The sequence below is a fragment of the Molothrus aeneus genome, chromosome 13 (genome assembly GCF_037042795.1).
Source record: "Molothrus aeneus isolate 106 chromosome 13, BPBGC_Maene_1.0, whole genome shotgun sequence".
Taxonomy (NCBI): Eukaryota; Metazoa; Chordata; class Aves; order Passeriformes; family Icteridae; genus Molothrus; species Molothrus aeneus.
In genome coordinates, this window is record NC_089658.1 from 12,252,826 (window position 1) to 12,279,658 (window position 26,833).

General features: G+C 45.6%; 2 protein-coding genes across 8 annotated transcripts in view; both read right to left on the reverse strand.

Annotated features, from left to right (window-relative positions):
* Nucleotides 1–1,080: 1,080 nt before the first annotated feature.
* FAH (fumarylacetoacetate hydrolase) lies at nucleotides 1,081–17,864 on the reverse strand. Its single transcript, XM_066558958.1, has 14 exons — nucleotides 17,784–17,864; nucleotides 15,449–15,559; nucleotides 14,714–14,835; nucleotides 13,600–13,649; nucleotides 11,679–11,769; nucleotides 11,059–11,156; nucleotides 10,750–10,802; nucleotides 9,312–9,411; nucleotides 8,442–8,572; nucleotides 7,639–7,714; nucleotides 7,027–7,073; nucleotides 6,001–6,102; nucleotides 4,870–4,987; nucleotides 1,081–1,300 (listed from the first exon to the last, which is right to left on the reverse strand). The coding sequence occupies exons 1-14, from the start codon at nucleotides 17,862–17,864 to the stop codon at nucleotides 1,221–1,223; spliced, it is 1,260 nt and encodes a 419-aa protein (XP_066415055.1). The 3' UTR covers nucleotides 1,081–1,220.
* A 2,274-nt stretch (nucleotides 17,865–20,138) lies between these two features.
* Nucleotides 20,139–26,833, reverse strand: part of ZFAND6 (zinc finger AN1-type containing 6) — a 36,459-nt gene continuing 29,764 nt past the window's right edge. For all 7 annotated transcript variants that reach the window (XM_066559028.1, XM_066559029.1, XM_066559034.1 and 4 more), the window contains 2 exons: nucleotides 21,700–21,813; nucleotides 20,139–21,110 (listed from right to left, as the gene is read on the reverse strand). In XM_066559028.1, coding sequence (XP_066415125.1) covers nucleotides 20,962–21,110; nucleotides 21,700–21,813 — 263 coding nt within the window. In that variant the 3' untranslated portion in view covers nucleotides 20,139–20,961. The remainder of the gene's footprint in view (nucleotides 21,111–21,699; nucleotides 21,814–26,833) is intronic.

Genomic DNA, 26,833 nt, shown 5'->3' on the forward strand with positions numbered 1-26,833 from the left:
CCTCACAGTCCACATCAGAAAAACTACCTGGCAGAGCTTTCCAGCAGCAATGGGACAGCCTGGAAAAGCAGCAGCATGGGCTCATCCTGCTGTCACCACATGGAGCCAGCAGCCTCATCAGGTTCTTCACTTTGAGGACCAAGCAAATATTTAACAAGTTCCCCTTGCACTACACCACAGTTCATTATCCAGTCTCCCGAGCTCCTCCAGTCAGTAATATCCTCTAATTGATGTGATTTGGCACTGGGCCATGGAGTTAAATTGATTTGTAGACCAGCAGGAGACAGCAGATGCCCTTTACACTTGAGGAAAGTGGCATGTGCTGTGTTTACTGGCTGCTGCAAGGGAATGCTGTGGCACCAGATGCTTTCAGGGTGCAGGAAGGGGCTTGGCCTGCTTGGTGTCCTTGTCACAGCCCCATGGAGTGGCAGGGTGTGACTGCCACCAGGGAGTGCCGGGGGATCACCCCAGTGATGAAATTCCCCCTCCCTCCTCGACCCCAGGGATGCTGGTGCACAGGGTGAGAGGGAAACAGGGAATTCCCTTCTCTACACAGGGCAGGAGGAACAAGGGTGATCTTTTGACCATGACCACGACCAATTGAAGGGTGCTCCAACACAGTGTCCCATCTCTGGGCTGGAACCAATCTGGGGCAGGAGAGTTGGCTCTGGTTGTGTAAGGGCAGGAGGAGCAGGGATATCCTCCCTGTTGCCTTCAGTAGAGTTGATAATCACATTTCCAAACTGCTTTGTTGCCAATTATTTTAGGGCACTGTCATGTAACTCTTGCTCAGGAAGGTCTACAAGTTTTAACAACCATATGCAGCTTGCCTCCAGGATTGCACCTCCTGCATATTAACACTCTGGAAAAGGAAGCCAGCATGGAATCTCAGCTCTTATCATCAGTCTAGTACTCGGAATATTTAAGCTTACTTGAAAGCCTCTTTTTATAATTATGAAAAAAACATTAATATGGGTAGAAGAGTTAAGAATCTCATTTTCCATTTCAATCATCTTATTCATATTCTAAGAATTTTAAGCCAGCATTGAAATCCTTTTCTTATCACACCAGAGAGCCACATTCACCTTTAAGATATTTATTGATAATTAAAAATAGTAAGATGACAATCACTCTTATAAAAACAATAAATCTGAATAAAGCAGGATGACTGGTGGAGGTGGGAGGAGGCTTCCTCCTTGGCTGTCACATCTCTCCAGGCCTCATGGATTGCACAGGGCTGGAAGGATTTTTCCTGAGCACTGGCCAAATCCCACACGGAAGCCATCGCCCTGGCAGTGCCCTAGGGACAGAAAACAACACACAGCTTGTTCTGTGAGGACAGCAGGATTTAGCCAGGAATAAAAGTGAATAAAGGAATAAAGGGACTAAAACCAAGTGAAAATATCTCAGATATGCGATGAGGGGTAAGAAAAAAGAGCACCTGGAAGAGTTCAAGTAGCCCAGGAATATGAGAAGAAAAGAAGCACAAATTGTTAAACACAGCAATATGCAAGTTCAGTGAATTGATCAGAGAACAAACAAGATGTGCCAGCAATATTTCTGTTTTCAAACCTAACCTGCAGCACCATCAATCTACCTGGCAAACTGATTCACTGCCTGGCCCAGCCCTGCAATTAATCAAATAAATCTGGATTCTCTCTCTGCAGCATCAGGACTGCTCTTGGGATGTTGGGATGCTGGCAGCCAGAAAGGCAGTCATTAAACCCCCTCAAACAGCAGCACCTACCCTTGCAGAAGCTGTTTCACTGGCTAAAGTCAAGTGGTTTAGTTCCCTGAGAAATCCAGCCTCTGACTCCAAGTTCTCATTAATCCTGTGTTACATAAGAGGGGTGGGAGCTCTGCTGGCTGCTGCAGAGCTCGGGGGCTGTGACAGCCTCTCTGACCACGGGACAGCTCTGAGCCTCCCTGCTCCTGTGAGACGGAGGGGGTGACACTGGGACAGGGATGCTGCAGCTCCTCCAAGCTGCTCCACAAAGAGCAGCCACCAGCAAAGCTGCAGGCAGAGCAGGGCAGGGGACACAGCCTGGCCCCTCTGAGAAGTCTATTCTGTAGCCTTCTGCTAACAGCAGCTGATCAAAGGAAGGACAAGTGGCATATGCTGCATTTTAAGGACTGATTTCATAGCCAGAGATGGATTTTCCTGGTGGAATATATCACCTGCATGTGATAAAAAGCAGCTGCCCTCAAGAAGCCAAGAAGGAGCTCAACAGAACAGCCCCTAATTCCCACTCTTAGCACAGATCAGTGGAAAACTCCCCTGAGGAAGAGAAAGGGTGGGCTCAGGCTGCAGGGCAGCCAAAGTGACTGCAGCACAAAGAGAGACCCTGCCAGCCCTAGCCCACCCTGCAGCTCTCACAGCCAGACTGAAATGAAGTTTTCCAAGGACAGTGGTGTCTCTAAGTGCTTGTGTAAAGCCACAGACAGCATCCTGGTACCTGCCAGGTAATCCTCATCCTTAAGCAGTGGTGGAAAAAGGCACTGTAAGGCTCAGCTCAGCTTCCATTTGCCTCATTAGGCTTCATTGCCAGCTTTCCTCTGAGCAGCAGCTGATTATTTCAGTCCAGTTTGGTTATCCCTGCTGTCAGGCTCAATTTAGAGCAGCACCAAGGAGCAGCACACTGAACAAAGCCAGCCCTGTGCTGCCAGCAGCCCTGGCCTGAGCTCTGTGAGTGCCAAGGAGCTACTGAGGGGTTTTGGCAGGCAGCTGCCAGCACCACCAGGAGCCCTTCCCCTGCCACACTCCCTCCCTGAGACACTTCTTGGGAGAAATACATTTCTCTCATTTTATGTGTTAAGTCTCTGAAATAGGTCCCAGGTGGGGAGTAAGGATACAGAGTTGAAACAGGAAACCAGAAATGATGTGTAGAGCACTTGGCAAGAGCTAATGGCAGTGCCTTGGGAGAGGATGGAATAGCACCAGCCCTGCCCCAGGGGGGCCTTAAGGCCCTGGACCTGCCATACATCACCAAATAAAGAAATAAAGAAATAAACAGGAGCAGCTGCCACACAGCCCCAGCAGCCCCTGCTCCTGGCAATGCCCTGGTGCCACAGCCACAAACTGTGCCAGGGTGGAACAGCCCAGCAGAACAATTGACCTGGCACTGCCCCCCTGCCTTCCCCAGCTCACAGCAATGCCATCATGCCACCTTTGAAGGTCAAAGGCATTCAGGATTCAAAGCACTTAATGAATTAACATAGTTTGTTAATTGGGCAGGCAGAGCATGGCTCCTGGGCTGGTCACATTTGTCCCCAGGCTGGGTCCCCATGCCAGCAGCTCTAAACTGAGAGGGGCTCCTTGCCAAAAGGGACAGGAGTGTGCAACTGCACAGGGATGTTCATCAGCCCTCACTGTGCCCTAATTTAGGGCTCCTGGCACAGCTGCTGGAGGGAGACTGAGGCCTGGAGGGCAGTGTGGCACTTGGGATTGCTGCAGGAGTGTCCCTGCATCTATGGGGAGCCTGTAGAGAGCGGCCTCAGACGGCTGCAGGTTTCAGCATGGACACTCACTGGGCTGGTGGGAGGCTGGAGGATGTCAGAGGCACTGGGAACTCCTCAGGTTCATCTCCCATGGCTCTCTCTAGTACATCTCAACCTCCAGTTCTCTCAGCATCTTCCTCTGTCAAACTGGCAGCAGCTCACAGAAACAGGATTTTCAGGGCTATTGGATGGGCTGCCAGGCAGGAGGCACTGGAATTGCCAGGGGACTGGAATTCATGCATTCCATTTTTTTTTTTAATCACAGAAAATTCTTCACTGTTCCTAGTTTTGGTTGTTGGTTTGTTGTTTTTTTTGTTTTTTGGTTTTTTTTTTTCCAGAGAAAACCAGTTTATAATTTTAAACTGTTTTGTCAAAAATCCTAGGAGTCCAGGTTGGGTTGAGCAAACCCAGGCACACATTAACACCACACCATGAGGCAGCTGCCCAGGAGTTTGTCACTCACATTTTCTCTGCCCTCAGTCACACCTGTGAAGCCTTTCCCCACTGCCTGAGCCACGTGCAGGCATCTCTGATCACATCAGCAGGATGGAGCTGCTCAGAGCCAGGGGTGGCACTGCCTGGGTCTCAGCTGGTGACACACAACATCCCACAGGACATTCCCCAAAATCCCAGCAGGTCACACAGCAAAGATACTGGAGGCTTGAAACAAAAGTTTCTCATGGCTGCCCTTGCCAAATATTTGGACCCCCAAAGATGAGAGGAAAGGAAAAAATAGATTTGTTTTGCACTAGGATTTGTGTTAAAAAGAAGTAGGAGTGGGATTTAGATCACGAAACCCTGTGGTAAAATTAAATTCATAAAATCCTTGATTATCAAGATGAAAAGTAAAACCATGTCTCAGCATGACACAGGCCTGAAGCAGAGCCCTTTCCAGAGGGGAGCTGGCCAGCTGCTCTAGAGGGCTCCATGCTGTTTCCCTCATACTTGATTTGCAACACACTTCACTGAGCAGGCCTAGGTTACAAATGAAATATTATTTGAAAAATGACTTTTTTAACATTTTCCAAGCTCTGCTCCACATGCAAACTTGTACTGTGGTGGAAACAATTCATCAACTGCTCCTAGTCCTTGGGTATTTTTACCCATAAAGGCAAACCTACCTCCATCATCTCCTTGGTGCTTACACACTGGCATAACAACAGCATCAAGGACTTAGCAAAGCAAATAATCCATTCTAGAAAGCATTTATAGCAGGGAAATATCCATCCATTGCTTGAGCCTCCTCACAGGTAGGATGGAAAGAGCTGTGCTTGCATGGCAGGTATGCACAGAACAGCCCAGCTCCACACCAGGGGCTGTCCTATGGAAATGTGTCCTTGCTGCAGGTCAGAGCAGCTCTCCAGCCATTACCTGTCAGAATTACTTCATCTCCATCCTGCAGGAACTTCCGAGACTGCCCACTGCCAAGAGGGATTTCTTTTGTTCCATTCCAGGACAGCTCCAGCATGGAGCCAAAGCTCTCTGGCTCCTGCAGCAAGAGTTCATAAACAAATAAACAATTTTTTAGTGTCTTTCCTGCTGTTCAGCTTCTTGCTGCTGGGAGCAGACACACAAGTATGCTACCTCTACAGAACAGAGTTTTTGCTGTTGACTTAATTAATTGATACATTGGATCCTTTTCCTGACTTTGCATTTTAATTTCTTGCTGGCTATTAGCAAGAATTATTAGTGATGCTTACAGCTGTTATCTGGAGTATTTAACATAGTGTTCAACCTGTTAAAGCAGTTTGGGTCTGCCACAGCAAGAATGGAAACAAGTGGAGGAGACTTCTACAAATCCAGTGCTTTTATGTGATCATGTTTCAGATTTTTAATTGCATTTTGTTCTTCAGAAGAGCAAAGCTGGTGTTTGTGAGTCTTTAATGTCTTCTGCAGTACAATGATCTGAAGATTCAAAAAGCACCTCAGAAATGCTCAAAAGTGAAGTACAGGCATCCCAGCTTGCAAACAACTTACCTGAGGCTGTGTTTGAGACAGCATGTACAGGATTTGTGTTTGGTGGTTCAGAAAGTGAGGGCTGCCCAGATATTGCAGCCACTGTCCAAATGGCAGCTCAGGGGGAGTAAAAGCTTGTGAAGCTGGCTCCAGCTTCATTGGAGAAACTAAAAGTTATACCAGGCACCTTTCACATTCTTTTCAGAAATTAAAAGCTGCATTTCATGGAGGGTAAATGCATTGTGAGGATGCTTCCACATAGAAGTTAATTTGAATCTGTCGTAAAATAATTCTTTGGGAAAGAAGTACAGGAGATATCAAAACCCCAAAACTCAACAACATAAAAAAACCCAGCCAAGCAAAAGCCCTACCCAAACCAAACCACTTCTCAGTGTGAATTTGGGGCTACCAAAGCAGCACCCCAGAGTGCCTGGGAGAGAGCTGCAGATGGTTTTGTGGTGCTCAGATCAGGAAGGGCTCAGCCCCACGCCCTGCTCTGTTGGTTCTGGGTTGCTGACCAGTGACTGTCATGGTTTCAACACTTACAGGTCCACTGATGGTGCCAGAGGCCAGGAGGTCCCCAGGCCTGAGGTTGCAGCCATTGATGGAATGATGAGCCAGCTGCTGCTTCATGGTCCAGTACATGTGCTGGAGGAAGGAGGAACAGGGGCTAAAGCAAGGAGGCAGCAAAAACTTCTCTGGTGGCCATTAGACTGTGCAGAGTGGAGTCATGTAGCCTGGCCTATGGCATTCATAAAACCCACACTTTAACATGCAATTTAGTCCCTTAAGATTTTTCTTATTTCAGCTGGATTTCATTTTTCCTCTTCTTCCTCTCTAAGACCAGTGCTGCTGACCCAAGCTCCATGATTACACCCAGTATTTTAACAGCCTTGTAGAAAAATCTGCTTATTACTGATTTGCTGACTACTGATTTACTGATTAAGGTAATTACTATGCAAAGAGCCAAATGTGAATATGAAATGGATTGAGAACTGCTGCAGCTGGCACATAAATCTCCTGGTTTCAATCAGGGGGTGGAGGCAGAGCCACAGAGGGGATGGGGCAGACCCAGGTTGGCAGCAGTGAGTGGCATCCAAATCAGAGCTGTGGCTGCAGAGCTGTATTGCAAGAGACAATTCCCTGCCAAATGCACAGAGCTAAGGATGCTCTGAGCACCCCAAAGTGAGCAGCAGGGAGAGCTGTCCCCTTCACCAAACATTCAGGTGTTCCCACCTCACAGGGGGGAATCACCACCACCTTCATTTCATCTTTCAAAAATGAAGTGTTTTTCGTTTTTTGGAAAACTTTTGACTGCTCAAGGAAGTGGTGGATTCACCATCCCTGGAAGTGTTCAAAAGGTGTGTGGGTGTGAGGGACGTGGTTTAGTCGTGGGCTTGGCAGTCCTGGGTTAATATTTGGACTCAATGATCTTGGAGATCTTTTCCAACCTTAGTGGTTCTATGATCCTGTTCTATGAGTCTAATGCAAAAAGCAGGGTTTGAAATTGCCTGGGCTGGAGCTGATGGCATCAGCAAGATTGCAAATAAACAAAAGATACTGGAGCTTTACCTTGAAATTGGATCTGCATATAGTAGCTGGTGTGTTCATTCCTTCTCCTGCAGAAAATAAAGGATAAAAAAGAGAGAAGCAATTTGTTTGTGTTGGATGAATGATGTCGGAGTCTTTTTATTTTACAGATGGATGGAGACTTCTTTTATCACTGTAATCCCTAGTGAGAAAGCAGTAATAACATTTTCTATTGCTATGAAGACCGGGATTTCATAGAAAACAAGTGTGTGGATTGCATTGGAGCAGTATCAAGCTGCCCATTTCCCACTCTCTGCTCTCCTGTGGGAGAAACACCTGGACCTAGAGGTCAGCAGGGCCCTAAGGTGGGGGCTGAGCTGGGTTAACATCTGAATCCCACACAAACCTCATTCCATGCCCTGCTGACCCCTGCCTGTGCAGGGAGACCCCTCGGGGACCCTCCTCAAGGGGAGCACTCCCTGCTTGGCACATTGCTGCACAGCCAGCAGGGAGCAGAGCAGTTCTGCCCCTGTCTCTGGGCAAAGCAGGAAAAGAAGGAGCACAGAGCCCAGAGCAAAGTGCCTGAAGGTTGTTGGGGTGCCACAAAATTTAATTGGCAATTGCAGCTTTGTAACCCACTCAGCTTTGCCATACCTTTAATGGCAACAAAGAGCTTGATGTCAAAAGTGTAGGGCTCTTTATCCTGAAGGTAGGGCAGTGGCTTGGGATCCTAAAAGAACATAAAACACATCATAAACCAAAAGGAATTTAACAATCTACAAGACATTCCAGTGAGTACTGTGTACCCAGCCCGTGCTGCACAACCCATTCATTTCACCATTCTTACTGCTCAGATTATCACTTTTCTTGGTCTCATGCACACACTTTTAAAGATCTTTCTGAACAGACATGATATCCATGTAATCCAATTCCTTTTTCTGCACGAGGCTTGCAAAAGCCTTGCCCATCATTTCAGCATAGATGTTAATCCAGCACAGAGTGCCAGCACACCTTTGCTCTGTGCCTGCACAAAGATGGTGAGGTCTCTGCAAGACTCTCTTATCTTTCCCAGTTTTAACCACCTGCACAATGCAGACAACTGGAAATGTTTGAACAAAGTGCTCTGGCTTGACTCCAGCCTCTCTCCACCACTTACTGCTACCAAAGACCCAGAAGAACCTCTGATTAGTTTATTTTCCAGGTGTTTTAAAGATGATTTTTCTGCCCCCCTCAAGCAAGATGACAGCACAACATGTGCCAGGGCCAGTGACATCAATGAGCACTTGGACTCAGAGGGCCCTGGTTGCCTTCATCTGCTCAGAAGCAGAACTGTGAATACCATGGAGACAATCCTTGGCATGAGGAAGCTCAGTGATTTCTGCTGATGTCACCTTCCAGCTCTGCTGACATTTTTCCAGCACTGCTTTTCCTTTATTTCAACCTTTTCTCTTGCTGACCTGCACAGGGTTTGGCAGCACAAATGGCATGAGAGCTTCCATGGTGACAACCCACGGAGAGATGGTTGTGCCAAGGCTTTTGCTCAGGAAAGGACCCAGAGGAACATATTCCCACTTCTGGATGTCACGGGCTGGGAAGAGAACATTCAAAGCAATGTAGGTAAATATATCCTAGCAATTGCACATCCCTCAGACCCATGAAAGAGTAACATGCATTGAAATTGCCATCCCCAGCCTTTTCTAGCTGTTGTGCCCAAATCCTAATTTAAATCCATCCATTCTCAACCCAGTTTCCTTAGATCAGCTAGATTAGGATGATAAATCAGCAATAAGTAAAAGAAACCAGATCATCCCCATATAACCAGTATTTTTACCCCCACTTAAATTTTTATAATGTGTAATAGTTATAATTTATTATATATGAGTTATAATATATAAATTATAAAAATAAATTTATAATTATCTTTTTATACCCAGCTAATGGTCTTTGCCAGCCACAGAGAGAATTTCAACAAGTTAAATCTTTGCAGAGACTGAGGGATTTGTGATTGCCAAGTCCTTTTCCTGACACTGAAATCAATCATCATCCTTGGTATCACCATCCTTATGACTCCTCCATCCCTGCCCAGAAGAAACTAGACTGATATCAGCTCTTCCATAAGTAAATAAATCTTCATTAGGCAGCGATTTCTGGTTCTACTAATTGATCAAAGATGGATTGGTGCAGGCAACATTTCATTTCCATCCCTTTCAGTGGCACCAGTGGTTTCAGTGATCAGTTGTGCCGTTAGAATATGGAATTTGTGCCTCTCCGGGGTTTCCGTGGTGCTGCACCCCCCTCTCCAGGCAGGCTCCCACAGCAGCGCTCACCGCTCCAGTCGTTCATCAGCACCATCCCAAAGATGTGCTCCTGGGCCCTGCTGATGGGAATGGGCTCCCCAAACTTGTTTCCAGGACCTACAAAGAACGCCTGGAATCAAAAAGCAGCATGTTGATTATGGTTTTGGAGCTGAAAATCTTTGCTGTGCAGAGAGTCGAGGACAGCAGCAACAGAGGCAAGACAGGATGAGTTTTGCACCATTTCCCACACACATTTGGACAAAACCCATGGCCTGCTCCCCTTTTCTTCCCCTCCATGAAGCTGGCAGGCTTGAATTACTTAAGAGCTCTGTGTTGCTAAGAGACAGGCATTAAACAAGGGCACGATGTTGTCAAAATGCAGGAGGGAAAAATGGTCCCTCCTAATTGGAGTCGGGGTGCAGAACAGGTTTGCCCACTGAAGGGACTGATTGCTGCAGACAGGGAACAGGAAGGAGTTTAAAGTCATCCAAGGGGACACTGAATGTGGCTGGAGCCTGATGAGACAGTGGGCAAGGACAGGCAGGTGGAGAAATGTGCCCCCTTTGTAAAGCAGGCCATGAACTGGGTGCCTGCACTCGTTCCCTTAGGAATCCACAGCCTGCACATGCAGAGGATTTTATGGGAAATCTCAGCTGTCTCTTTCTGTCTGCAATATGGAAGTTTTTCCTTCTGTTCTTCCAGCAGCCAGCAGTAGAGCTCAGGCTGGAAAGCAGAGCCATGGCAGCCCCATGGGAACCCCACTTTTTGGGACTGCATCTCCCCTTACAGCATTAAAGACTTTCACCACATTTTTATAACCATTTCCATCAATATTACACTTCTTCCACTACTTTTTATTTTAAAGGGAAAAGATTAGGAATAAAACATACAAAAATTATATAAGCTATTAAAATGATATAAATCTTAATAGAATCCCATTAAACCCTCCCTTCTGGACCACACTAAGCCACAGCATGATGTGCCTTCCCACCATGTTTTTTTACAACACCCACAGCACAGGTTTTAACTTTCCAGGCAGGAGAATCAGGAGTCAGAATCCCACTGCCAAGAAGTCTGCTCTAGCACAAGGTGCAGACAGCCTGGACTTCCCAATCCCCAGTGTCCACTGATGGATCCTGGCTGCACTGCTGACCAGGAAATGGGCTGTGGTGGCTGTGAAAAAGAATTCTGCTGCCTGACTGCACCACTGGTGCTCAGCTTTGGCCAGGTGAGCTTTTTCCAGCCTGAGAGCTGTATGAGCAAACCTCCCAATGAGCTAAGGCACCCTGCTCCTCACCCAGAGCAAAGGTTTGCTCCACAGAAATCCTTACTGCCTGCAGCACAGCTCAGAGAGGAGCACAGGAGTGGGCCTTATGGGACATTCAGTTTAGAAGAAGCTAAACCCACCCTTTCTTCCCTGTTTCTATTTTAATATATTTGAAGTCATAAGGAGAAAAAAGCCTCTCACCATTTCTAACTCGATATCCAGGCGTTTACAAGCACCAAACACTGGAGGTTTATCTGTGGGTAGAAGCAAGAATATATTACAACAGGGAGGCAGCTAGGGAAATAGAAGTAATGGCCAAAAGAAACAGCAGCTGGTGCTGCTTGGCATGGAACAGAAAATTGACTTAAACCAGGCCTTTCTCTTGCCCTGACCCCAGGCTGGGCTTTAGGCAAGGCATCCCAGACCCTTCCACCCCACTACTCTGTGATGTGGAGCTAAATTACAGAATAAAAGAAATAAGAATCCAGATTAAAATCCCCCAGAACTCACCATTGTCAGGTTTTGTTTGTCCCACGGGTCTCCTGATGGGCGTCCCAGACACCACAACAGACGATGCCCGGCCGTGGTAACCCACGGGTAAGTGCAGCCTTGGGAAAGAGCACAGGGCCTGGGTTAGCTGGGTGCCAGAGCAGCTTTGGGGGTGCAAGCACCACGGGAGGGTGGGGTGCGAGGAGAAGGAGCTCTGTATGCATGGGCACAGACCTCAGTACCTTACTCTGATATAAGGAAGGGAGCAAAATATAATAACAAAGCCGTGTTGCAGTCTTAATGCCCTGCTGTGCCACTGCTCCAATTAATTCCTTGGATCTTAAAATCTGCTTTCTTTTCACTCAGCAAAACCTAACTTTTTAGGTATATTTGTCTTTGAACTGGGGGCTGCACAGTCACTGGTGTGGCCACTGCAACGAAGGGCAGTGCAGGTTCAGCTGAGGCTGGGGACGTGTGGAATTTGGTTCTGGTATTGAACTCTGGACAGCACTGATTCTCATCTGCTATGAACTGAAACCAGTGTGACCCTGAAAAACTACTCATACCTTTGAAACATCATGTATGTGTAAGGATAAGTCTGCAAAACAATGCTGCACTAGAGAGCAATCCAAGGCACCCACCAGTTCGGCATCAGAGCGTTCTCCTTCCCCCTGAACATGATCCCAACGTTTGTGGCATGCTGGCGTGAGGAATAGAAGTCAGTGTAATCTCCTGCACGGGGAAAGAAGCCACAAAACAGGGATCAGTGGCAGGCAAGGACCTCATCTGTGGGGCTGAAGCACCTCACCCACTGCTGGGAAGGGAAGGAACAGAGAAGGAGACAGCTCAGGTGTCACAGACATCTTTTATGAAAAATCTTTTTTTTAAGATTTTTCCTCCTGAGAAGCTGATAGGCCTCAGGAAAAAAATGTAACCAATGGTTATCTGCTGCTGTGGAATGCAACAGGTAAATCTTTGATTAACTCATGTTGGTTGTTTCTAATTAATGGCCAATCACAGTGAGCTGGCTCAGACAGAGAGTCTGAGCCACAAGCCTTTGTTATTCATTCCTTCTTTTTCTATTCTTAGCCAGCATTCTGATGAAATCCTTTCTTCTATTCTTTTAGTAGAGTTTTAATATAATAGATATCATAAAATAATAAATCAAGCCTTCTGCAACATGGAGTCAGATCCTCATCTCTTCCCTCATCCTCAGACCCCTGTGAACACGGTCACACTCGGGGATGTCAGAGATAGCACAAAGGGGTGCTTAACAGTTCACCTATACATTACGCAGACAAAAATGACGTTTTTTGGTTTTTTTTTAAAGTCTCCAGTAGAGAAGAGAAGGCAAAAGGCAGGACATAAAGCAGCAGCCCCCTTTCCATAGTCAAGCAATTCCCGCTGCTTTCGCTGCAGCCGGCGGCAGCGGCGCAGGGACCCGGGCGATACTCAGGACATCTGCTGCCCTCTGCTGCCATCCCTGCAAACAACTCCCACTCCTGAGCCACGGGAAAACACAGGCAATGAGGGGAAAACACCCAATGGGAGGGTGTATTTGCATGATGTTGCTCAGGGAGCTCAGTAATAATTATCCAGCAGCTCCAGGAGCATCCAGCAGTAAGTTATCCCCTGCAGTTCCAGCCTCCCGGAGCAGGACCCAGCCAGCCAGGAGAAGCAGGAACCACACACGGGACAGAGCTGCACCTAAGGGCTGTGGAATCCTAAATATACCTCCCATCTGTGTGATCCTGCTTGGTTACACCAGGGCAACCCATTCCCAGCAGCCATGGGAGCCAGGAGCCAGCAATTGTCTGACAGGACATGTTCAACATGAAACTGTTTTCAGGAACTCCTCATGGTTCCTCTGGGACAGGCTAGACTTTGTCCCAAACCAGGGCTGTGCCCCCAGGAAGGCAAAAGCCAGCTCAGAACAGAGCTTAGATAGAAAATGGGCAAGTTCACATCCCTGTTCCTGTGCAGGTCATGCCCTCAAGTGACTTTGATCAGGTTGGTTTGGGTCCAAACACAAATTTCTGCTAAAAGCAGGAAATGCTTATGTATCTATATGAATGTAGGAATCCCAAAGCAGTCCTCATGGGAGTGGAGGCAAGATCTGGGATGCAGAGTGCAAACTCATACTTGTTCACAAGGCTGTGCTGGAATATCTGCCTTGGAAACTTTGCAACATCTGAAATATTTTCTGATGGCAAAAGGGGAAATTGTTGGAAACTGAACAAGTGTTTCTTTCCTGGCTCTAGTCACAAAGGCCTGTGGTGATGCCAAGCTGATGACAGGAGTTATGTACCACCAGACACCCCTGATTCAGTGGAAATTGCATCCAGGAGTGCTCTGGCTGCTATTGAGCTTCCCCAGGCTTTTATTCTTGTGCCACAGACAGCACCTAGCTTTCATTATGTGCAATAATCTACTTGTGGCTGCTGCAAAGGCCATTCCCTGTCACAGCTATGATGTGTCTGTCTGGGGCAGCTGGAAATGAAGCAGCTGCTCCTGTGGGAGCACAGGGCAGTGCCAGGAGCCCCTGGCTGCCCCCACACTCACCAATGTGGGCAGGCAGGTGCATCGTCGCAGCAGCTTGAGGTACAAATGCCCTGAAATGAAAAATGATGCCTTCAGATCTCAGCAAACTTGCAGCTCCCACCCCTACGAAGCATGGAAGAGGCTGACTTGCTCCCCCAGCTCCTTCCTTAATTTAGTTTGCAAAAAAAACTAAAAAAACAATAAACCTGGCAGAAAAGCTGGTGACTGCACAGGCTGCTGTTCCTGGGATGGCTGCAGCAAAAGGAGCAGCTGCCAGAGGCTGAGTGGGGAGGGGGCAGCCCTGGGGCTGGCTGGATTCCCGAGGGGCACAGAGAAATCCCAGAGCCCCTGCCCAGGACAGCACTGCCTGTGCTGGGTGGGAAGGATCAGTTCATGGCTCGTGGCTCCTGGGGACTCTGATTCCAGCTGCTGGCCCTGCTCATGGGGCAAGCAGCAGCTCAACCCCTGTCCTGCTCATGAGAGCCTAAATCCTCCCAGTTCCCCTGGCAGGACTGGGAGGAGCAACTCCTGCTCAGTGCCAGGGCAGGCATTGTGGTGCCTAAAGCATCACTCCAGACAAAGGAGAGATGTGGGGTTGATGGACACCCACGTTTTCCATCAGCACAGAGCAGAGCAGAGCAGAGTCCTCCTCTCCTGTCCCTACACCACTGCACAGCCCCAAAGCTGAAGCCAATTTGTGACCACATGCTCAGTTTTAGCAAAGTCAGTCGGTTACTGAGAACAAACTGGGGAGTGTCCCCTTCCTGCTCCAGGTGTGACAGGCAGGTGGGAGGGGTGGAGACCCTTGAACCGTGTCTGCATGGAAGGCCATGGGGGAGGAGGGGGGCCAGAGCACCAGCCCAGCCCCGCAGAGAGCAGCAGCTCTGGACACACCCAGGGCAGAGCTGGCTGTTCCCAGGTGGAGAGTGACACCCTGGATCTGCGGGCAGTCACGGGACTAATCAGAGATTAATCTTTAGGTAATTAAGAGACGGAAGCACTGGACGTGCACGAACCCCAGTTAATTCCCACGTAGGAGGCAGGTGGCCACGTCAGACTGCTGGTTGTGGTGTGCTGTCACTCAGGTGACACAGGCACAGCTGACACCTCCCTGTGCCACTCTCTGCTCGCTCACCTCCTCCTCAGCTCCGTGTTGTCCCTCAGGGTGGGCTCTGCAGCTGACAGCAGCTTCTGCAGGAGAGCCCTGGCCTCGCTCCACGCCGGCCGGCCCAGCCCCATGAAGGCATTCAGGGTGGGCTGACAGTGACACACAGGGACAAAGAAAAAAAAAATCACATTTTTACTTATCCTTCACTGCAGGAAGATGACCCACACTCCCATCCTGGTGTTGGATGCCCGTGCCCGGGGTTATGTGGCTGTGGCTGCCCAGAGCAGCCATGCCCTGCCCATGGCTGCCCACACCCCCATCACAGCCCTCTGCAGCAGGACCTGCTGCATGCTGGCATCACCCCATGCTTCACCCCTGCAGCCCCTGCTGGCTTTGGTATCTCAGCCAGCTCTGGACAGAGGTTGTTCATATTTCACTTTATCCTTAACACACGACCTCCCTGTCATTAATATCCCATCCACGGAGTGTTGAGGGCACAAGCACAAGTGAATTTGCATTTAGGCTTTGTGTCAGACACCTGCATTGCCAAAGGATGATGACTCTTTCCTGGAAAATGACCTTTGGACCTCCCCAATGCCCCTGCTGTTCTTGCAGTCACACCTGTGATGGTTTTTGCTCTACCAGAACCCACCTGACAACATATTTCCAGTTCATGTTCTTTATCTCACCACCAGTTGCTAAAGTGCCTTATGGAATATTTGCTAAATGCTTGTGGAAATTATACCAGACACTGATAAATACCTGGTCAAAGACGTGCTGGTGTTTGGCAAGAGCTGGTCCATTGAAAAGATGTTTGATGACGCTGAGATCCAAAATCTGGTCACCAATGGCTACCCCAAGCCTGTGCCGAGGCTGCAAAGCAGCAAGAGAAGGGGGGGGGGGGAAGAGAAAAAAATTGATGCTTGTAGCCAAAAATGCCCCAAAGAGGGCACAGGGGAAGACAGTGACCACAGAGAGTTAAAGCCATCCAGGACAAAGGTCTGGTACCACAGCAATGGACCATCAAGAGCCCTCTGAGTCTGGCTGCTGAAAAAGGTTAAGCCCTATGGGCAGAGCATCACTGCAGACTCCCTGCAGACCTTGAGGGGTGGAAAAGAGCCCCATCCCCATCTTTTGGGGAAAGGATAGTACAACAAGCAGAGGTTTATCTCCCTGCCCTCTTTCCCCCAGAAGGAGGCTGACTTGCTCATTAACACCCCTCATTAACGACATGCATTGCAGATTAAGCCCATACATCTGCAATGTGCTGTGAAGAAGGAAAACACTACTGCTCCTCCTGCCAGTGGGGAATAGAAGCAGAGGGGGGCCATGGGCAGGGTGAATTCCATCCCTGTGGACATGCCATTGGAGAAACAGCCATTTCTGCAGCCCAGCTCCTCCCCAGAGGACTGAGGGTGCTCTGGTGATGCCAGCAGGCACACCATGCCCAGGCACATGGTTTCTGTGCCTCGCTGGACGAGGCTTCCCTGCACCACCCATCCTCAGAGCACACCAGGAGCTCAGAACCCCCACCCCGAGCCCAGGCTGGATCCCTGCTGGATCCTCACTGCAGGAACAGCATCCCACACATGGGGAAATGGCACAGATGCAGCCCAGGAGACAAAGCTCCTGTTCATGCCCCGGGCCACGCGCAGCCAGCGGCGACAGACCCAGGGCAGCTGCACGGGGCAAAAACACACCACAGCCTCCATTATTGTGTCTCTGGGCAAAGAGAGACAAACTATTACAGCCACTCTGAAAAGCAGCTCACCAAAATAACCATCTTCAAAGATGCATGCTATTAAACATATTTTTCAACCTTTCATTTCCAAACAAGATTCCAAATGTGGTAGTAGGCGTTTATTCAGCAAACATTCCTGCAGGAAAAAAACTAAAGGTCATGTCAGGTTAATTTGTAACTGGGATAGTCAGGAATGACACCAATTGTTTTAGCCTGAAATCATTAAAACATTCAGCTACCTTCAGAACATTGTTCTCCTAAATAACTTCTGTAAGTCTTGCCTGTCATTTCACAGGGTTTGAGTGAAGATGTCTTTTTCAGAGAACAGTTACTGAGGAAGGCAGAAAAATAATCCAAACTTGCTAGATAACAGCATGCACATCTTGGAATAGATTAAACACACCATCTCATTTTATCTTCAGAAAATACATCAGAAAACACAATCTTCAGGTTGTTTTGGGGTTTTTTTAACCTACGTGGATAACTAGCAGAAAGCAGAAGATAATGATGAAGTTTCCATAAGCAATGACAAATAAATTCTCCACTTTTTCCTTCTGAGAAGCAGCTCTTGGCTTGTTTCCCTTTCTACAGGAGCTCCATCCTGTCAGGCCCTCAGAGGTGTGAGGTCCAGCCTAGCTGGGCTCAGTTCTGATGAAAATTGGGAATTGAGAGCTACCTCTTCGGTAGAAAGGTTGAACCACATTTTCTTATGTGATCATCATAAAATAGAAGGCCTGGAGCTGGCTCAGCTGGCAGGCTTTGGGCTCAGCTTTAAACATGACACATTTGCACACACTTAATGCAGCATTGCATAAACATACACCCAATAGAACACAATGGGTCAGCTGCAAAAACAGGCAAAACACATTTGGTGCCCTGGTTTAATGCTTTGGCAGTCACCAACAAAACTCCTCAAGAGCAGTAGTTAATGGGGTTTCTTAAGGGTCATGGTGTGATTACAGTCACAAAGAAAATGAAAGATCAAGTTAAAAATTAAAAAATTGAGTGTGAAACGTACTGTGCCTCTACATAGGGAGTGGAAGGGTCAAATACAGATTAAATGATGTCACAGAAATGATCAAAACCACACAAGAACTACTGTACATATTAGCCAAAGTATTTCTCATCAGTATTAACACTTCTGATTTCTTTTGTGCAGTTTCAAAGAAGCTGTAATCAAAATAACCACACTAAGGAAACAGACAATGTGTCAGCTACAGCTTTGCCATCAGGTCAGGAAGCCCTGAGTGTCTCAGGCTGGGAAGTCTCCTTTATCCCACATTACTGGGAAATTCTGCTCTCTCATAGCCCTGGCACAATTACAACATCCCAAGAACAAAGTTTGCTGTTACTCACCTCCTCCTTTGTGGAGAAAACCCCATAGGGGAGGTTTTGGAGAGGAAAATCAGAGTCCTTGTCTACCTGGATGAAAGACATGCTGACCCAAAAGCAGCCCCTGCTTACACACAGCTCCCACCTCCCAGGTGCTTCACACCTTCCTCGGAGGAAGATCCTCTCCAGGTGCTGCAGCCCAGAGCAGAGGAGCATCAAATCCCACCCTCTGTCCTCAGGCACACACCAATCCCTGCCCCGTGGCCATCCCACCCCCTGCCCGGGCCCTGGCAGTGGTTAATCAGTGCCAGGGCTTGGCCTGAGTCAGCAGCTGGGAGCTGCTCCCAGCCAGGCACTGACCCTGGTGAAAGGGGGTCCTCTCCTCACAGGTACCTCTCCTGGAGGTATTTACATGTGTGGCACTGAATTTAGGGGTGGACTTGATGTCCTTGGAGGTCTCTTCCAACCTTAACACTTCCATGATTTTACAAACTCTCACATGAAACTGAGGCCTTCCTGTAACAGGGGTGAAGGATCCAGCAGCTCTAAGAGCAGAGGTAACTGCCCTGGCTTCACTTTAGAGGGGTCACTTATGTGCCAGGGCCCTGGTGGAATGATTATGTCCATACTGACTCTCCCACCACAAGCTCAGCAGCCCTTGGGAAGTTGCACAATTCACACCTGAAACTGCACCTTTTGTGGTTTTCAGTTTTGCAAAGCTGCTGCACCTTGTCAAGTTCTTCCATTTTCTCCAGATCGTTCCACCACCTTAAAACCAGAGACACATGTGCAGCCAACCAAAAAGAACAGGGAAGCTTGGTGCTTCTGCTCCCAGTCCCAGCATTCTCCCACCTGCAGCAGAAAATTCACTCATTGTCAGTAGAAGCCAATGAGGAAACATCCTTGAAATTAGAACTAAATAGTAAAGGCCACATCTTCCCAATAAAAACAGGAAGACACTTGTCATAGCCAAGCCAAAGAATTGGTTTGCTGCTCAACCTTTTTTGGCAGAGTCTTTAGAAGAAATGCAGCAAATAGTACAGCCAGAGATTCAGTGCAAGATGATATAACAGCATCATCTGTGACAGCTGCTCACTCACTGAGACACAAGCTCACAAGGTGCTGTTTCAAAAGGGGTCTTATTTAAACATCACAATGCCTAGGCTTGTGGAAGATTTCCTGTAAAATTTCCCCTGACTGTTGGAAATGTTTTAAACACAGTGAAGAGGTTTTGTGGACAGATTATAGGATCTGGGCTATAGAACCTGCTTATTCCAAAACTCAAACAAAACCATGTTGAAAACCCTTTCCAATACAGAGATCAATGTGAGGAGACAGCCCAAGCATTTTGTAGTGCTGTGAATGTGCTGGTGTTAATTAAAATGTTAATCTGCTAACCTCAAGCTGATGACACAAAATACAGACTGAAGTGCAGATCAACCACCAGGGTAATACAGGGCCATTGCCAAAGCAAACAAACATGACACAATTCTCAGGCGTCACAGAAAGGTGGACAACCAGTCTAAATGTAAGCTTATCGACAGACAGGAAGTATGTGAATACTCTTCTTGTACCTTTCCTTCTTTCAGGCACCAGAGCACACAAACATACCAGGTTTTCCCCCACCTTGTGAAATCTATGGCATGTTCTCTCTGCTTGGCCCAGAAGCATCACTGTCATGTGAAAGGAAGATTGGTCAGGAGGGCACATAAGGAGAGAGAAAAGGAAAAGAGACCAGAAAGAGGGGAGAGGGAGGACTCACAGTGAGGATTAGAGAACAGGGAAGTAGCAGCAGAGAGGAAAGCAAACAGAAACACCCACCAAAGATGACACTCCTGCTCTTCCATGCCCTGTGCTGTGTAAGAGGAAGTTTAGCAAATGCTTTGAGGAAATACAGGCTCTCTGACCCATGATAAGGCAGACCATTACTGAAATTTGCCAGTAAGTTATTTATTCCTTCCTTCCTTTACTATAAACTCCATGTGCTTCATAGATTGTGGTTAGGCCATTTGTGCAAGCACAAGCTACTTCATTTATTATTCAGTCTTGCAGATTACTTTCTGTTACCATTAGAGAAAGCTTCTTCTGCTGCACAGTTTATATCCTAAATGTAGTGTTTTATCTACTAATTGCCCGCCATAGCCTTTTTAAGAGCATGCTGAATTTTAAAATCAACAGACAAGGTCTGGAATCTGCAGTGTCTCCCTGGTAGTTACAGGTGAAGAGATAAAAAAACACATCAGAATTTAGCTGGCATTGGGATACACGTGGTAGCTGTGAATAAATACACTTTAAGTAAAGGAACCATCAATGGAAGGTCCCCATTAAAATAAAGCAAGAGAAATCCAACTTACATATGCCAGTGACAGCCACAGGGGCTCAGATTTTTTTAAATTTTATTTAATCAAAGTTAAGACGTGGATAAACATAAATACAGCACAGGTACTTCAGATCATTCTTCATATTTGTGTACAGACAAACTGATGGATGTAATCCCAATGAAAACTGCAGTCAATGAAGTGCATACAGCCTTCCCCCCACACACACAAAAACAAACCCCAATTTAAAAAAAAAAAAAGAAAACAACAAAAAACCCCACACAATCTCAGCACACACTCTCATTACAAATGATTCATACATAAATAGGTAGAGGGTGCAAACAAGCTAATATGCGAACATGTATAACCTCTCGTTAATGGGAAAAAAAAACCAGAAGCAGCCATAATGATTAAAATACATTCAGTTACTGATAACTAGTTGTGCCATACAAGGCATTATCAATAAAAAAAAAAAAAAAGAAATTGTGCTGCAGAGAAAAGCTATATACAACAAGAAAATAAACTGCAAAGTTAACGCATGCATGTTTTATCCTGGAAAAGCACAGCCCTCCAATATTTTCTCCATGTTTGTTATAAAAGCCCTCTGCACTCAACTAAAATTAAAATGATCTTAAAGGATAATACTTGTAAAGTTTACTTAAGTCTTCAGCCACAGAAAACTGCAATGAAAATAATGTTCAGAGTCATTTTCAAAACAAAAAAAAAAACAAAAACAAAAAAATCTATTCATCTGATGACATGCATGATTAAAAGGTCTAGGCAAGATATACTGCTCTACGTTCCTGATGACTAAGGAAAAAAGCTCAAGTCAATTTAATCTGCAGATGGTCAGAAGATTTCTGTATTCCAGCAGAAGCAGCAGTTCAGATCTTCTGGATCTTTTCCCCAACAACTACAGGATTCTCTTTTCTGATTTTCTCAGCAGCATCAGCTTTGTAATTGTAAGAGCAACTGTGTACATCTGAGTAACGGTGCATTCCACAGTAAACGTTCCCACACCGGCATTCGAACCCTGTGGACAGAAACAGCAGCTTAGACATTTCAACATTCCTAATGACACTAGTTTGCTTTAAATCCTGAATGTGTTCACTCACTAGCAGTAAATCTCAGTCACCAGTGTCAATCAATCAGCCAAAGAGCCTCTGCTGCAGAAAGCATAAGAATCACAAGTAATACATTTTTAAGTGATTACAGCAAGATTTGTCTTGACCATCCCTTCTTTTTGCATGACTAGCACAGAACATTCCTACAGAACTCCTGCTCTTTTGCCATGTTTATGAATCTTCACCCTCCAGAACTCAGGCCCTTTCACTGGATCACTGCAAAGCTGGCTAGCGAATGGCAGCAGACTATTATCCAATTCCTTAGCTAAGCAGACTTCCAAAAGGAAGTATTTGGAATTATGAACTTCACTTTAAGACAGGAAGCTGAAAAACAAAATGCTACATGAATGTCTAATCTAGTGAGAGTCATCTGAAAGCACCTTTGACTCTTATTTCAAATCAGTATCAAATGACCATGCCCCATTTTCCCTTTAAGATAACATTTCAAAAGGCCAAAGCCTAAACAAGCCTAAGGAAAGTGAAATCAGTATTTCTTACCAGTCAGTCCAACCTTCTTCCTGCACATGAAACAACGATTCTTTTTCTGTTTTGGTTTGTCAAGCGACTTGTCCTGTTCTTCAGGTGTAGGCTCTGCATTCTCTGACACTGAAGCTGACATAAAAAAAAAGTTAGTAAGAACAGTGGAGAAAAGAGTCTATCTCTCCCCTTTTAAGTCCTACAATAATCTAAAGCCCATGCTGTACATTTGGCCATTTTGCTGCTGTTTCCATGTCTGACGTGCACTGGTGTCTCCACAGCAACTGGAACTCCCCCCTTCTAGACCTTCGATATAATTTAAGAAAAGAATTCACCAAATGCTTGAAAATACCACAAAAAACAACCAAAACAACAAACATAGGTTTAACAGCAAGGTTCAGCACTGTCAGATCCAGGAAAAAATTCAACAGCCAAGTGTTTCCTCACAGTGCTACTTGCCCAGCTCCCAAAATCTGCTTGCAAGAAGTAGTCTATGTAACAGGATCAGTTGAGCCAAACACCCTCTTTCCAATCCTGAATCAACATTATTTTTGCTGAAGACTGCAACATGGAGGCCACACAAAACACAGTGTCTCAGAACAATCTCTACCACTGTAATGCTGCTGCTCTTGCACACCTGGAAAAAGCCTACACAGGACATAAGTCACTGCCTGGGGTGAGAAACACCAGCTCAAGAGACCCAGACTTACAGGGTGGAACTACACTGCACTGGAGCCCAGAAGGGAGCAGGTAAAAACTTAATTTTAAAGATATTTTTCCTAAGGCATCTTTCAACCTACTTTAGTGTTCTCTCACATCTAAAAGAAACAGGCTAGAGGTTGTGTGGGAGAGTATGAACAAGTAATAGTAGTATTTGCCTGAGTCAGGTAAAAATAGAAGTTGGCTGGTTTTCCTCAAGTATTTGCACATTTCTTACATTACAAAGCAGAAATAGAAACAAAAAAAACCCAACTTCATTTCAAGAAGGGCTAAGAGCCAACCTCTGCCTACCAGACATAGCTGGACCACAGCAGGACAAGTCTCCAGTGAGTAAGACACACAGAAGTTGGGAATATTTGCAGCAAAGAACAAAAGCAAGCTCCAGCTTGGAGGAGTGTGGATGGAAGCAGAGCTAGAACCAGTGTTGTAAGGAAGGGAATGCAACAGCAAGCTCAGACATTTGTCAGGGAAAAAGCTGCAGGCAGCTCTGTGCAGCTGGACTTTTGTTTGTCAGAGACTGTCAGATGCAGTTCTGTGCTAGCTCTTCACCAGCTGACAGCTCTTCTGCATGACAAATCCAGTGGGGTTTTTCATGTGCTGCTATTCTGATCTTTTTTTTTTTTTTGAAAGGAAAGGGCACTCATCACTTTTGCTATGTATCAAAACATTGTACTAAGCAACATCAATGGATAGCAAGATACCTGATCACCAGCAAAGACTTTGCCTGAGGGGACAGTATATTCCACAGATTAATCTAGCAAAGATACTATTATACATGGTCTATTAATTCCTTCTCAGACACCATCTATGTTACAAGCAGAGCTTCTCTTTGTCCTGAAATTTATAACAATTCATAGTTCACAAAGAAAAAAAAGTTCAATGCCTTTAAATGGCTGTTAAAGGGCACATTTCTGAGTGGGCATAATATCAAAAGGATTGCAAGATAAGAACCGAAATCAGCAAGAACTAAAAGAAGTGAGGTAAGAAGGGGTAAGACTTACTCAAATGAACTTTTGTAGTTTTACACAAAACAGATATTGCAGTCTTTATTAATTCATTAAGACATACTCATACCACGAGCTAACATTCTCCAGCTTGCATTTCCTGTTATAGCAAAATCAGTTACCTCAATCTAAGTTTCACTAAGAGCCTCTGTAACTATTAGCTAAATTTAGGAAAAATTGGCACTCTTCCCTGCATAACAAGGCTCTCATACACCCTTACTTACATTTTCTTTGTGCGTATGGCTCTCACATTAAAAAGGTTTAAAAATATTTAAGAGCTGCTGCTCAGTGTAGAACCGAGTAGGAAGATTCTTCTGCTGCACAAGTCACTTTGTATCTACTGTAGTAACCATAAATTTTAGGTCTCAATTTGCTTTTGAATAGAAGCTAGAAATTTGAACCAAAATCCTCTATGATAATCACAAATATCCCAACCACTTTAGATGACCAAGTACCACTGTTCAGTCTATGAGCTCCCTGTGATGACCACAGCAGAACAAAGCCAGGTAAGATGCAATACTGTCCAGCTTGGAGCCACTCCCAGCTGCTGGACTTCATCTGGATTCCAGGATGCTCTGCCTGCCTTCCTTGAACCAAGGAACCATCCTTTCCCCAGCCCCACCTGCAGCCAAAGAACAGAAGCCCTGGCAACAGCAGTACAAGTTGCCAACTAACCAAAAAGGAGTAAGGTATGAACACAGTCTGGAGCTGACAAGTTGGGCTGGTCACTAGAAGTTCCCTGATTTACAGAACATGTTCCTAGCTGATCAAAACAAGCAGAGCCTGGATTCCCTCCTAAAGGCACAAGCTTTTCCTATTGCTTTGCTTGTTCAAACCCCTGCCTGAGCTTCAGTGTGCTCTGACTGAGCACAAAACCAGCAGCCACGTGACAAAATGCACTCCAGCTCTGCACCCCTGCAGGCACAACACAGCTCTGTGTGTGCATCAAGACACCCATCCTGTTCTCTCTCTTGATGTTTCACATTCATCACCTCTGCATTACTGGGCAGAGATTTTAAAAGAAAAAGGTTTCTCATTCCTACAGAAGAGCATGAACAGCTACATTTACTTCTTAGGGCTAGTAAGAACAACCCCCACATCTCCAGAGGAGTGAAACGTGAAGTTAATCCAAAGGAGAACATCACTGCTTGTGAACATTTTAAACTGACATAATCAGCCTAAAATACACTGTTTAAATGTTAGGAAGTGGCAAATTAAGTAGGAGCACACTCACCCACAGAATTTAGTTTTAAATCTTTCTGTTGAGTGTCTCCTCTCCCCCTGGAGCATTCACCCAGTATATCATGATATCCTGTATTATTTGATACACTTGTGTCATAATCATACTCTACCTCTGAGTCCCTGGTACTATCACAGAAGTGAGAAGCATCCATCAATTCCTTTCCAGTACTGTCTACTGAGCCCACCCTGATAAGGCCCACTGAAGCCATTAGCTCAACTGCATTCACCTTAGGTCCAAGTAACCCCAATATAAAATTCTGTAGCAACCTAATTATTTTAATCTCAAGTTTTTTAAACTTAGTTTGAACTTCACTATTTAACTTCACTAAAGTCCAGATATGCACAAAATCAGGTGACTCCATTCAGAACAGCCATGTACCTTTTAGACAGTTAATCCAATCTAACTTTGTACTTTGGTTTTCCAAATAACAACCACACCACATGACGTGAGTGATGGCATTTTGCAATGCTAATAGTACATGCTCCTCTCCAATTCACAACAAGTTTGAAAATCACAGAGGCTGTTTCCATTCTCAAAAGTCGTCAGCCTCAGAGGGGCTGAGTCCACCCATTAGCTGGATTTCTACTTTTACCCCCATGTCCTTCAGTTGTAAGAGCTACATAATGTTTGTGGTGGAGTCCTCCTGCCTTCCCTGACAAGCTTCATTTACCTTTAAAATCCTCCCTGAACCAGAAGCATGAAGCCTAACCTGGATGGTTTCAACCATCTTCCTTTACCCCAGGGAAGTGAAATACCTCTTTACCTGCTTGCAGGCTTGCCTGGAGGCAGCCCTGGCTAACAAATCAGAAATCCTGACTGGCTAATCCTAACAGGACCATCATGTTGAGCAAAAGGCACAATAGCCCAGGAGGTAATTAAAATTACTTGGAATAGAAGAAAGTTGCTAGAAAAGCTGGCCTGTACTTCATGCCATTAAAGATTACCTAAAATGAAACTCATTTTCATGGTATTTAAGAACATTAGAAGTTAAAAAAAAATTTATTAGTCCCTATCTTAGAGCATCTGGCCTTTTGCACTCCTCCACAAGCATCATATACAAACACTTGCTCTAAAGCCTAAATTTTTTAACATTCTAGAGTTTTCCTCCATTTCTTCTGCAATGCATAAATCCAACAAAAACAAATCTGAAATGCTCTTTGGGAATTTTATCCCTTTGTAGTTTTAGCTTGACTGCAAACAGCAAGGGCTGTGTTGCACGCAGCTCAAGTCTCATTTATCTGTCTGCTTTAGAAAAGTAATAACAGTAATCTAAGAAAGCTTAATTATTCACCCAGTCCTTCATTCAATGTTGTTGTAGCCTGGTAATTTTTGTTAAATGGCAAGTTAAGGGGACCTCAGCTGAACACAATACATTAACTTACAGCAGCAGCATAGAACAACTCTCCCCAGAACAGACATTCCCACAAGGCAAGATTTTATCAAAATAAATACTGGCATTATTTCTCCTGTTCCCCTACATCAACAAAAGTACTATTAGACACTCTTCACTTTGGGACCAACTAGCACATTGCTGTGAATTTATTATTTTTTTTCTAAATGTTAGAAACTTGGGCAATGCTAAAAAAAAAAAACCTTGGATTCACATGTTTGTATTACATGCTTGTCACCAACCTAAAATTCAAATTTCAAAAAAAAAGAAAACTTCAGGATGCACAACTGTGACAGCAATTCAATGAAATCCCTCTCAGCATCCATTTTAAGCTGCTTTCCTTTCAAACTTACATTTTCAAATCAAAATGCTTAAAACTGGAAACACTACATTTCCTATGATTTTCAGTCAAGGGACAACACAGAAGGAACTCTTAAGGAAGTAAGGCTGACCCTGCCAGAGAGTTATAAATAGGGATGGTAATTTAGAACTGCAACTACATGCTGGTGATGTTCTTAGTTTAGAAATGAGGGTACAAAGAAAAGGACAGAGGACTCAGCTGAGTAACCTAAACACCTGATATATGTTGATCCTGCAGATATATCCCTAAATTCAAAGCTTCTGGTTGAGAAACCTTTTATCTTATAGATAGGAGAATAAGTTTGAGAGGTGGAGAATTAGAAACAGCACAAATTTATCCAAGTGTGTAAGAAGAGAGACATGCCTCTGGAAACTTGCTGGGAAAAGTCTTTTCACAGGCCCAAGACACCTCAGTGCCAGGGTAAACAAAGCTCTGCC